The 12,673-nt window shown below is 53.4% G+C and overlaps 1 protein-coding gene across 2 annotated transcripts in view; it reads left to right on the top strand.

Moving 5' to 3' along the window:
- The window catches only part of IFT43 (intraflagellar transport 43), a 78,781-nt gene extending 66,502 nt beyond the window's left edge, over nt 1–12,279 (top strand). For both annotated transcript variants that reach the window (XM_037031524.1, XM_037031525.1), the window contains 4 exons: nt 10,854–10,926; nt 11,195–11,270; nt 11,750–11,812; nt 11,977–12,279. In XM_037031524.1, the coding sequence (XP_036887419.1) occupies nt 10,854–10,926; nt 11,195–11,270; nt 11,750–11,812; nt 11,977–12,096 (332 nt within the window). In that variant the 3' untranslated portion in view covers nt 12,097–12,279. The remainder of the gene's footprint in view (nt 1–10,853; nt 10,927–11,194; nt 11,271–11,749; nt 11,813–11,976) is intronic.
- The last annotated feature ends 394 nt before the right edge of the window (nt 12,280–12,673 follow it).

Genomic DNA, 12,673 nt, shown 5'->3' with positions numbered 1-12,673 from the left:
TTTAGGTAATGAGTTCTGGCGCCTATGCTGGGTCCTCTGGAGAGGGGAACTCGGCTGTCCTCTACCTCACCCTGGTGCAGGCGCAGCCCGGAGTCTTGTCCAGACCTCTTGCCTCGTTGGCAGAGCCGGGACAGATGCTTTGTGCCCCCGGTGGTGCTCTGAACCCTCCAGGTCACGTCAGACTTTTCAGACTTACCACCACGAACATCTCTGCCTGAAACTCGGTCAACAGTGACCTCCGGGGTCCCGTTTCCTTTGTGCCTGTGAGCAAGACCCCATCTGAAGAGCTGGAATGGGAAGAATGCCACTGGAGGCCTTGCGCCGTGTTGTGAGAGAAGCAGATTGCGTGAGCCTTCCAGGAACTCAGAGAGAGAGCTCCGACAGCAGTGTGTCGTGCAATAGTGTGTCTGGAGGAATGCGATTAATACTAAGTCAGCCAACAGTAAGCACCGACAAAAGTCAAAGACAGCTGACTGTCCCTGCAATCAGTATGGAGGTCAGGTATTTATTCTGTATCTCCTTGGATTCTGTCTGGTTGGCTGCAGAAGACCGGGCCAGGATAGGACAACACCAGTCCCGTTTACTCCTGCGACTGTCCTGAATGAGACTGCAAGCAGTGTTCCAGCTTTGCGGGAGAGGCCCGAGCACTTCCCCACCGCACTGTGAAGGGCCTGGACAGACGGGGAGCGAGAGGAGAAGGGGAACCTAAATGCAGGCAGGCCCGTCGTGGTGAGAACCGCTGCCCAGGGAGGTCTTGGGGCGCTTAGATTTTTACTTGACTAGAGAGAAATGGAGGCGTGGTGTTCTAGGGTGTCAGTCCAAATGGGGGAGTCGGTATAAAGAGCCATAATGGCCTTTACAACGAGAAAAGATAGAATTGTAGAGTTGTGCCAAATAACCTTTGAAACGGAAGTGACAGCAAGCTGTGGCTTGGGGTGACCGGTGGCTGCGTGTGTGCTCCTGAATAGCTGGCCACAGTGCACCACCCAGTTTGAAGACATGGCCAGATAGCGCCTCGGTGGGTGGGAAGGGAGGGGTGTGCCTGTGCACCCGCGGGTGGACACAGCACATCATGTAGCCCGCAGGTGGAGAAGTCTTTTCCTTCTGCCATGTCACACATGGAAATTAGCCCCTAAAGAAGGACCCAGTCTAGGCAGAGCGTTGATCTTAGAGAGAGAGGTGAAGTGGACCCCTTGACCCCAGCAAGAGATGAACTCCATCTGGTTTTAGGTTCTGCCAGCTTTCCCCAAATTCACAGATGTTCTGTGTGTGTGAGTGTGTACTCGTCTGTGTACACCCACACGGGACCCACACCAAGGGATGGTTCCTGAGTCCATAAGTGTGGTTGACAGACTAGGCTCACCTAAAAGACCCTTTAAGAGAAAGTTCTTGAAAGATGATTACAGAATTGAGACACCATCATTTAAAAGTGCCCGAGGCAAACTTCCGCCAAGATGGAGGCATAGGTGGAAACACTGTGCCTTCTCCCACAACCAAGTTTGAATAAAACAAAGGATTGGAGAAACAAAGACACAACCAAAGGACAGAAAATTGAATTATATGGAAGTCCGACTACATCTAACCGTTCAACGGGGACGGTAAGAGGGGCGGAGCCAGCAGTGAGCGGGGTCGGGCAGGANAGTGCCCGAGGCAGACGCCTTTGAAAATTGCGGCAGCGGAGGGACAGAGAAAGCACCACGCAGCCCGTGGTTGTCGCGCAGCTCCCCCAGGACCCGTCCTCCCCTCCCCCTCCGTTTTGCATCTGAGGAGAGCGGCCGCAGGAAGACTCCTCGTCCGTCCTGTGAAAACCCGACTGGGAAGGGCTGTGATCAAAACCAGCGGGCTGTCACCGGCAGTGGCCTCGCACAGGGGGACCTGCTCAGCAGTGATTGGGGGGGGGGGGTGTCACCGATCAAAGCAGCAGTTTTTAATAAATATATATAAGGAAAATACAAAACGAAAGATTTAGAATAAAAGCGGTGTAGTTTGTCTTGTTTTTTAGTGTAACATGAGGAGGATGAAATAGAATCAGATATGCCCGGTTTCTGACACGCTCCTGCTGGCGGCTCTGAGAAGCTGTTTTCTGTCACATTAACATCATGTCACTCATCTTGGGCCCTACAGAAGCGAGGAGAGATTCCACAGTTTCCACCCCTTCCAGCCGCTTCGTTCCTCTAAACTCACAGAGTCCTTTACTCCTACTTTCCCTGAACCCAGTGCAGCTGATCAAAGCTGGAACCACCATGGGGAGCATTCCCATTCACCGCTCTCTGTTTCCTTCAACTGTCCGTAACCAGTGATTTGGTGTTCCCTAGAGGTCACCCCGGCAGGTGACACTGGGGTCGTCCCAGTGTCCGGCTCCTGGGCTGAGTGGGATCTTTCCCCGTAGAGAATCCTTGTTGGACCGTGCTTGTCTCTCACGGGCACTGCCTTTGAATTGCTCAAAAGGCTCCCTCCCAGTTGATGGCCCCTTGCATGGCTGATACTGATTCTTACATAGCGCTCAATGGACTTGGGGTGATGGGGAAAATCTCCTCCTGGAGAGCTGCTTTCATGGCTCCTTCAGAAATGCACCCGCGTCCCTCTGTGGGTGATCTGTGAGATCTGACTCTCACGCTGTGAGGCCGCGTGAGCTGAGTCCCACTCTTACGAAGAGCCCCAGCTCCGCTCCTGAACCGGCCAGCACCCCGCTGTGCTGAGGCCTGGCTTGTCTCAGAAACCGAAATCAGTCCCAGGTTTCCTCTCCAACCCATCGCCAGCCAGGAGAGTCCCTGTAGCTCGGGGCTGCGAAGGGCGCAGCAGCGTTAAGGGAGAGGCGGTTTGGCAAGAGCATGGAGGCGTTTCACCCTGGGGGACACCGATGAGAAAAACCAAGCAAACCCAAGATGGCCCCTCCGATGGGGCATCTCCTCTCTGTTTCTCTGTCGCACACTTCCTCCGGGACGTGTTCGCAGGCAGACACTCGGCCGCATCTTGGGCTCTGCGTTTTGCCCACGGCCAGTCCTGTTGCTCAGCCTTCACAGCCTGGCTCTCCAGCCAGCATCACCGTTTCCAGGTGCTTTTCTCCTCCGCCTCTCTCCTCCTCTGGCTGTAACGAGTGCAGGCTGGAGCTGGCTTCAATCGGGTGTCATCATGAGGGGTCGGTCTCCATAAGCGGGCCTGCCAGGACCCGGCAGACAGGTCTCTGCCCTCCAACCCTGGCTCGGAGGGCAGGGGGCTGAGCGTGCTGGGCTTGGGCTCCCTCAGGAGCAGCTGCGAGACTGTCTCTTTCCCTTGTTCCTTCGGGTGTTTGAAGCCTGTTGCCTACTGCTTTCCCCTTTTCTTCTCCCTTTTTAAAAATTCTCCATTTTTTTCTTTTAGAAAAAAATTATTTATACGATTGAGATCCACTAATTAAAGCCATTTTCTGGTATTTGGTTACTGGAGCGTTTGATGTCTCTCTGACAAGACCATGAAATGCACGGAGTGTCCACAGGGACAGAATTTGCTGAACACGGCTCTTTGTAAATGAGGGGACACAGTGTCGCCGCAGCTCATGAATATGAAACGTCCATGATGCCACCTCAGTGGACTTGGGAACACAGATGAATCCTGTCATGGGCTAAATGAGACCAATTTCTTTCACTTAACTTCATCTTCAATCAGACTTTCTTCCATTTGCCTGTTTAAAATTCCTCACACGTGATGCAGGAGGTAACAGTGTTCAGTAAAACAAAGTTTCACAGCTGCAGAGAAAAATTCTGATGGCCCTGGTTTAAAGTCGCCGTCTCCCCAAACCACGGACATCGTTTGCTGTGGCTCGTCAGCTCTGCTGAGTTCCGCTGACTTCGGGCACAGACGTAAGGGTCATTTGGGCTGTCCTTAAGCAGCATGTCCCGATTCCTTCTGTGTGGACTGGTTATGGAACTTGGCCATGGACGGTTGGGTGTCAGCCCTCAGCGGCTGGGGGACGCCCCCTGGTGGCCAGGGCACCGAGTGGGAAGGCGGCCCTGGGAAGGGATTGCATGTGGCCAGGCAGGGCCTTTGCGCTTGGGAGCTCAGTTAGTGGTCAGAGCGAGAGGGGCCAGGGAACCCGACAAGGCAGGCCAGCCACTTGAGCTATTTACGAAGTGTCAGGTAAGAAAGTGCTGGAGTGTAGCCCAGTCTTTATGCAGCTCTCTAGAAACTCCTCTGCGTGTGACCAGGAGAGTCCATTCAGAAAGCTCCAACCAAGAAAATCAGCAAAAACCTAAAGGGACACAGAGAGGAGGGCTCCCTGTGGGACTCACGGGCCAGACTGGGGTGCTTTCTTTGCTCCCTCCTTTCTGCAGGACTTGGCTCCACGCCCCAGGTGATGGGCCTGAGTAATGCTCACGGGCACTCATTTCCAACCACGTCCAGTCTGAGAAACCACTTTCTGTTCCAGTTAAACCCAGACTGGCGAACAGCAGCTGGGTTGGAGTGCAGGCTGTCGTTCACAGAGCATTGAAGAGAGCGGGGCCGCCTTCGTAGGCAGGGGCAGGCAGGCTGCGTGCAACTGTGGGGTCGCAGAGGGGCTTCTCCTGGGACCTGGCGGGGGAGTTAGCGTCTTGGGTGCAACGTGATGATGCTGTCCGTGATGAGTGTGTTCCAGGGCCGTGGCTGCTTTGCCCAGTTTTGAAGGCAGTTGGAATTGATCCTCCTGGTATTCCCATACATTTCCATTATTTATGTAAGCGTTCCGCATTTATTTCTGCGGTTTCAGCTGGTAGTTGGTTGTTGGGTAGCTTTGTTGGCAGACCAGTGTTCTGGCATCATTGTGAGTTTCCCACTTGGCGATAATCTTTCTCTTTGAAATAAGCTCTTACTGCATTAACAAGCCTTTATGAGGGTTTCCCAGAGAGGAGATTACACAGTGGGACACCCTAGAGATCCAAGAAGAAAAACAGAGCAGTGGAGAGCCGTGCGGCCCGGCCTCGGGATGGGAGTCTGTGCAGACCACGTTTGAGTGCCGCCTCCTCTCACCCTTGCCCCAACTCCTCTGCTTCTCCTTGTTTACGCAGGGACCCTTCCCAGCAGAAGCAGCTCCCAAGGGAGGCAGAGCCTTTGCTAGGATGGCATCGGACCCAGGAAGCAGCCGAGGGTCGCTCTTGGCTGTTCCCGTAAAGGAGCGCACCAGGCAGCTCCGGGGTCCCGTAGCGCGTTCACTCTGACTGCAATAATGGGGAGAAGGTCGACGTGGCTCCTTCACGTGTGTGACTTAAGACCAGAGCGGCCTCCCTGGTTCAGTTCTGTGCAGTTGTCCTTTAGTCCTTGGGAATGCAGAAGTGGCCAGGATGTGGTCCTTGCCCCCAGCTAGTTTTCCACCTAGGGGGCAGGCCGAGGGCCAGTTTCAGTTTTTCCACTGAAAGGTAGTAAGGTCTACGCTGGGGCCTGGAATCAAGAATGAGGGAAAGACGAAGTACAAGCTCAGAATTCTGCCCGTTGGATTCTGAGTGACTCACAAAGGAAGGGATGTGCGTTTTTCTTCCGCTGCTCATTGAGTCTTTCTTACATATAGACACCCTCACAGCTTTGGCATACTCAGTCCTTCTTGGTTCCCCGCTGTGTGCCTCAGAGGGCTCTTGTGAACACAGGTACCCAGTCCAGGCTTCCAGGCTGGCTGACACAGATCTTCCTCACCCGGCCCCAGGCCCCCTCTCTGCTGCCTCGTCCCTGCCACTCCGCCCCGGCCCTCTGTGCCAGCCACCCCGGTGTCGGTCTCTTCAGTGGCGCCCAGTACTGCTCGCCTCACGGTGTCTGCGCATGCCACCCCTGCCTGGTCGAGTCCTTTACTTTCATTTGCATTGTCCCGATTCAGGGAGCTTCCCTAACCCCTCACCTTACCCCACCCCCCAAGTTCTAAATTAGATCTTCTCTGGACTGGATTAAATAAATACATTATGGAGCATCCATTCAATAATACTAGGTGGTCACTTAAAAGAATACGATGTTGCCCTGGCTGGTGTGGCTCAGTGGGTTGAGTGCCGACCTGTGAACCAGAGGGTCGCCAGCTCGATTCCTGGTCGGGGCATATGCTTGGGTTCAGGGCCAGGTCCCCGGTGGGCATAGGAGGCAACCACACAGTGATGTTTCTCTCCCTCTCTTCTTCCCTTCCTCCCCCTCTGTAAAATAAATAAATAAATAAATAAATAAAATCTTTCAGAAAAAAGAGAATAAGATGTATCAGTATAGTATCAGGAAGGATAAAAACAAGCTACAGAACAACGTGTATGGAAAGTGATCCCATTTGCCCACTTTTTTTAAAGGATGTTTGTGCTGCAGTAGGCATAAATTCTTTTCGGTATCTATATCCCAGAAATTGTTAATAGTGATTACTTCTAGGGGACAACTGGGGCTTGTATGAGGAGAGGACGTTTTTCATTGTGAACTTTTGTGCAGCATTTAAATTTATTACCACATGTGATGTTATGTTTATGTTTAAAAATAAGACAGTGAGGTGTCCTCGTTATTTTTAGCCATAGAATCCAGTTCTTGTCCGTCATGGTACATATTTGAATATACTTCCTCATTATCTCCCACTACTCCGGTCCTCCATGAAGACAAGGGCCACGTCTGTTTTATTTGCTGGTGTTACTGGTACCATTTAGCCTGGTGCCTTGTGCATAGTAGGTGCTCAATCAGTGTTCCTTGAATGAATGAACGAATGAATGAATGAGTGAACAAATGCCGTTTCCCCAGCATATGGTTAACTGGGTCACCTGCAGGGCAGGTGAGCCGGTTGTACAGTGCGAGAGATAAGAGGCCGACGTGAGAGGCGGGGAACACAGCTGGAAGAAAGCTCGTTCAGTGTGAGGTGTCGGAGCTGGGAGAGAGCGGACAGTCTACGTGAGGATGGCAGCCTGCATGGGGGGCGCTGCTGCTGGCAGAGCTGAGCTGAGGGCTGAGGGTGCCCATTCCCATGCACTGGAGGGGCAGCCCCCAGCCCCTCCCTCCCTCTCCCTGGGTCTGGTTTACCAAGGGTGGCAGAGAGTGAGTCCCCGGGGCACTCTGCCATGCTCTCATTCTGCTCCTTGGGGCCTTATTGTAGGAAAGTAGTGAGTCAGGGCGTATGACGAGGGAGAGACTTGGCTCATTTATGGTTATCGGTATCTAGAGAAATGCCCAAGAACAGAGGACACTGAGTCCCAGGCAGAGTGAAAGCTACTTGACTGCAGGCGGTTTCCTCGCCACTCCACTGGAGGAGGCAGCTCGGAAGGCACCTGGCAGAGAAGGCACGGGCGGCTGTGGGCAGGCTTGTGGGTGCAGTTGGAAATGGGTGCTGTTTGTTATTAATGGTTTTCCTTGTGCAAGCTGCATAACGGTCCTCAGCCTCAGTGTTCTCATCTGGAAAATGGGCAGGAGAAAATGAGGAAAGGAAGGTGGAGCCCTACAGTCTGTCCCATGCTCAATATTATATCTGTTGTTAAACGAATAAGAATAGCACAGCACTTAGTATTTTATGAAGATTGTTCCCTTTAATACTTACAGCAGCTGTATAGAGTGGGTGTTCAAAATAATTGTATCAGTTTTATGATGAAGAAGCTGTGGCCCCGAGGATCAAGTCACACAGCTAGTACATGGAGGATTCTAAGTCAGCCATCCTGTTCCCCACCCCCCACACACTGAGCCTGCACTCTTAGCCAGTGGGGAGTCCTGCCCACGTACTTAACTAACTCATTGTTTCTGTTAACGTTCTTCCCTTTTTAGCTGCGTAGGAGAAAATGACAGTGAAATTAGCATGATAATTAGTTTTTTAAAAATAGTGGTAGTTTGTCAGCAGTGCTACAGTAGACGCATGTATTCCTCTTGGTATCTGTGTTAAAACTGTGCCTCTGAACGTTGAGCTTGACATCCTGGAGCAGACGGGTCGCTGGTCCAGACTTGCAGGGTAAGTGGCCGTGCCGATTACAGGCAGCACCAGATCATTCCATGCAGGTAATCTTGTGAAGCGGTGGATTTCTCAAGTCCGTTTTCTTTTTCTAGGTTTGTACATGGTATGTGTGTAGGCTGGGGGGCTGGAGGGAAAGAGAGAAAGAACCAAAATTCTCAAGAACAGATTATGTAAACATGAGCAAGCAATTGTGATTGTAAATCAGAAGCTGTAAAATTGTGAAGTTCTGTGAAGTTTGCCCGGAGCCTGCGCCACGGCCACCTGTTTCACTGGGGCCTGGGGGTTGGACGGCCTGACTCCGCTGCGATGGCTCAAGCTGTCACTGCACCGGAACGCTCCAGCGTGCCTTGGCCTGGCTGTCATCGCTGGCTCGGCCCCACTCTGGCAGTTCACTGGGTTCTGCTGGGCAACCGGGCTTCCAATTAGAGAGAAGCCCCACTGTGTGGCCAGCCCCTCCAGTGCCACTCTGAGAGGCCCCTTGGCCAAGGCCTGAACTGACCTCTGATCTGTCACAGATGGGCCAGCCCCACACTCCTTTGCGCACATTTGGAAGAGGGGGTGGGGAGGAAGCTAGAAGCCTGGGGGCAGTCAGAGTGGACACCGGGCTGCAGTGTGGCTCCTCGGAGCAGGCCGGAGCCGGACAGAGTTGACAGGACGCAAATGCTCGTGTTGTGTAGGGAAGGGGACTTGGGGAAGACCCCATCCTGAGCCCTGAGCTCAGCATGGGGCGTTTTCTTAGCGACTTCTGAATATTCATCTCAGGCTGGACTCCACATCTGAGGAGAGCCGCGAGCAGCTGATGGCACACTCCAAAACTGTCACACCACTGGGAATGCACGGCACCACCAGAGTCCCCCCTGATCCGCTGCAGGGCCTGTGCCGTCGCCCCAGCCTGGGAGCCCCACCCGCCTGGAGCTGTGGACAACAGTCAGCCACAGCCCTCGCCACAGAGTGTTCATCATGCAGGGCGAGGGTGTATGAGAAAGCTACATTCCTATTCGCCTAAGAAATGGAATCTTAGAGAATTCCGTCTCTAGTTCTTCAGCAGGAGAAAGAGACCATCTGGGCTCTGCACAGCTTTTTTCTAGACGGAGGACCTGCTGGATGCAGTTCATCATTCTGGGGGTGGTGTGTGTGTCTTCTCTGTTTCCCCATCAGCCATTTCTTCTTCTTTTATCCCTTTGACCACTCTCTTTCTCTGCCTGTCTCTCTCTCTCTCTCTCTTGTCGGTTCTTTGCCTCTCCCTTGTGTGCTTTCTCTTTTTCCAGGTACGGCATTCGTAACCCCCAGGCTGAAGCAATGGTAAAGATACCAGGCTTGGAACTGATCCATATTCCGGGCTTCACTTGACTGGAGCAGTCAAGTCTAAACACAGCAGCTTGAAAGTGGCGAGGGTCTTTCTGCTGTTCTCAAAACGATTCTGTGTCTCTTTTCAAAGTAAAACAGGATTCCGTTGTTGGAAGNTCTAGACGGAGGACCTGCTGGATGCAGTTCATCATTTTGGGGGTGGTGTGTGTGTCTTCTCTGTTTCCCCGTCAGCCATTTCTTCTTCTTTTATCCCTTTGACCACTCTCTTTCTCTGCCTGTCTCTCTCTCTCTCTTGTCGGTTCTTTGCCTCTCCCTTGTGTGCTTTCTCTGTTTCCAGGTACGGCATTTGTAACCCCCAGGCTGAAGCAATGGTAAAGATACCAGGCTTGGAACCGATCCATATTCCGGGCTTCACTTGACTGGAGCAGTCAAGTCTAAACACAGCAGCTTGAAAGTGGCGAGGGTCTTTCTGCTGTTCTCAAAACGATTCTGTGTCTCTTTTCAAAGTAAAACAGGATTCCGTTGTTGGAAGCAAGAACGAAGGTCTCTTCACTCTTCTCTCCTCCCTGGGATTACTCCTCCCTTTGGTATTTGCAGGTGGTCGGGCAGTGCTAGGCCCTCTGAGCGCATTTGGCCTTTTCTCCTGACCCGTCTCTCTCACTCTGCCCCTCTCTGCAGTCTCATTAAAGCAAAGAAAACCCCTCCGCCAGTTGGCGAGACTCTTTTGGGGAAGGAACTACTTCCGAAGCGGGTTAGGTTGTCCTTGGGAGGAGATGGGCTATTTTTATACCCTAGGCAGTTGCCATAATTGATTTGCTGTCTCTGTTTCTGTGTTTGCATGACTTTGTTAAACGGGTGGAAGCATTGGCCTTGGTTCTCCTTCTGTGTCTGGAGGTCTGTCTCACATGGAGGGTTCGAAGAAGGGTGGTCTCTGTGCAATGGCACAGGAAGTGTCCTCTGTGGAATCAGTACCGTTTTTATGTTAGACCTGGCGAGCGGAGGCCCTGATCGCTGATACACTGCCGGGGAGCCAGGTTGTGCCCTTAGGTGAAAAACGACCTTCACATGCAGGCTCGGGGCCACAAAGACTGTGATGAGCTAGTGCACATGTGGGCCTCAGTCCTGAGGAGCTGCACTCACAGCGACATTCACCTCCTGGCACCGCCGCCTCAGTCCCTCCATCCCTGGCCAGGGCAGGCTCATTTGCCGACTCCTCTTCTTCCCTCTCCTCTAATGTAAGCACTTCCCCAGGTGCTGTCTGGGACTCTCTCCTCATTTCTTTACATTTCTCCTGGGAGACCGACTCCAGTGAGCCCAAACCTAGAGTGTACAACAGGATTGCCGAAGAAATCTTAGGGAAAGGTGCAGACACCTGAGCCCTACCCAGGAGGTCCCATCCCAGCTGGCTCTGGGGTAAAGCCCGGAATTCAGGCATTGTTGACGTTACGCCTGTGACTCTAATGCACAGCTCTCATTCAGTCCCACAGTCCTCCCCTGAGGGCCCCTGCAGGGCAGGGGCTGCATCTGAGTGTCCATTGTCGCCCTAGCCTAGAGCCCCATGGCTGGCGCGTTGAGGGCAGTCAGGAGTAAATGAAGCAACGGGCGAGGTCCCTGTTCATGCTGCTGACAGTTTTGCTACCTCCTCTTATTGCAGATATTCTTGTTATTCCGGATCTGGAAGAAGTACAGGAAGAAGACTTTGTTTTGCAGGTGGCAGCCCCTCCCAGGTACATTACATTAGCTACGAGGCTGGAGGGAGGCAGGGAACAGGTGCCTCCATGCACTGAGTGCCGGCCCCAGTGCTGCTGCCCCCTGGTGCAGACCCACATGCTTCTGGTGATGGGCTCCCGCCCCGGGTTCCCATTTCACTGGACATTTCCTTCCGGTTCTGGGCCTTCCCCAGCTGCCTAGGGAGGCCCTGGGGACAGTGGCCCAGCAGCACTCCTGGAACTGGTCCTGCCTGTGGTTTATCCTGACATTCCATCTGTCCCGCAGCGTCCAGGTGAACCGGGTGATGACCTACCGTGACCTGGACAATGACCTCATGAAGTATGCAGCCTTCCAGACCCTGGTGAGTGGAACGGCCTCTGCATTGAGGGGTGGGCTCTAAGCTGTACCCATAGGGATGTCTCAGTGCCTCCGTGGGCTTCTGAGGCCACCTGTCAACAGGGCCTTTGCCGCAGGCATAGTCCTTGGCTATTCCAGCATCTCTGGGCCCAACATAATCCAGTGTTTCCCAGTGCAGGCTCCTGCCTGTTCCCATGGCTCCCCACTTGGAGTTAGGAGCTCCACCGGCCGCCCCAGGCGTATGCTGCTGTCATGGCCTGCCCTCTGATGCTGACCTTCCCCCAAGGATGCCCAGCCTGTAGGATCTCCTAGCATTCCCTCAGTGGCCATGTGCTCCACTCCCGTTTTTACTCTTTGAGAACACATTCCTGTAAATCTGGGCTTGGGAAGTCCTACCACCACCTGACCCTCCTCACTTTGCAAGAGATAGTTGTCCAAAGGCCCCTCCAGGTGCACAGCCCTTTTCTTCTGCTCCATTCACAGGACGGAGAGATCGACCTGAAGCTCCTCACGAAAGTCCTGGCGCCGGAGCAGGAGGTTCGGGAAGTACGTAGCAATGGCAGCTTCTCGCTCCCTCAGCCCAGTCGTTCCCATAACCAGCTGGCTCCCCGGCCGACCTCCGCCTCCCTGTGGCAGTGGGTGTGGGAGGGGGGCTGTGACCGCAGGGAAAGGCCTTCCTGTGTCTCACCCAGCAGTACCTCTCTTGGCAGGACGACGTCAGCTGGGACTGGGACCGTCTCTACACCGAGGTGTCCTCAGAGCTCCTCACCGAGTGGGACCTGCTGCAGACAGAGAAGGAGGACCCCGTGGGACAGTCCACACACACCTGAGCCCGAGGGCACAGCAGGCACTCCTCCCGCGCACAGACCTCCGCTTCGGGCTTTGGAAACGGCTGTGAGCCTAAAACCAAAAGAAGCTTGCAAGCAGCTTAGGATTTTTATATGAAATACTTTGTAATAAAAATATCTATTTTCAGGAGACCACTTTGGATCATTCAGTTGTAATAAATTGCTTTTTTCTGCAACTGTTTCTTCATTTCTTTCCAGTGCGCTCTTGGAAAGACTTGTCAAGAGTGAAGGAAGCAGATTTTGAACAGTGATGGGCACGCTCCCCGTTGCGGAAGGAAGAGCGTGAGGGAAAGCCAGGTCAGGGAGCAGAGGATCGCCGCTCCTCCTGGAGCTGTTCAGTCCGCAGAGGCCACAGTAGTTCACCCGGAGCATCTGCCTGTAAGCACCTGGACACAGGGACGTGGGAAGTTGCAAGCGGCTGCCTGCTGGGGACCAAGGGTGGGCCTGGCGGGACTCCTTTCTTACTGCGGACTTTCAGTTACATCAGCGAAGTTGCGCTGCCTCCTTCGTGGTTAGGCGGCTTAGTTGAGGACAGCAAGAAGTGGGTGTGATGAGGGGA

The sequence above is a fragment of the Sturnira hondurensis genome, unplaced genomic scaffold, assembly GCF_014824575.4.
Source record: "Sturnira hondurensis isolate 20B ecotype Veracruz unplaced genomic scaffold, ASM1482457v3 Scaffold0021143, whole genome shotgun sequence".
Classification (NCBI taxonomy): Eukaryota; Metazoa; Chordata; class Mammalia; order Chiroptera; family Phyllostomidae; genus Sturnira; species Sturnira hondurensis.
The sequence above is the reverse complement of the archived record's forward strand: the minus strand, read 5'-3'. Positions and strand labels throughout refer to the sequence as shown.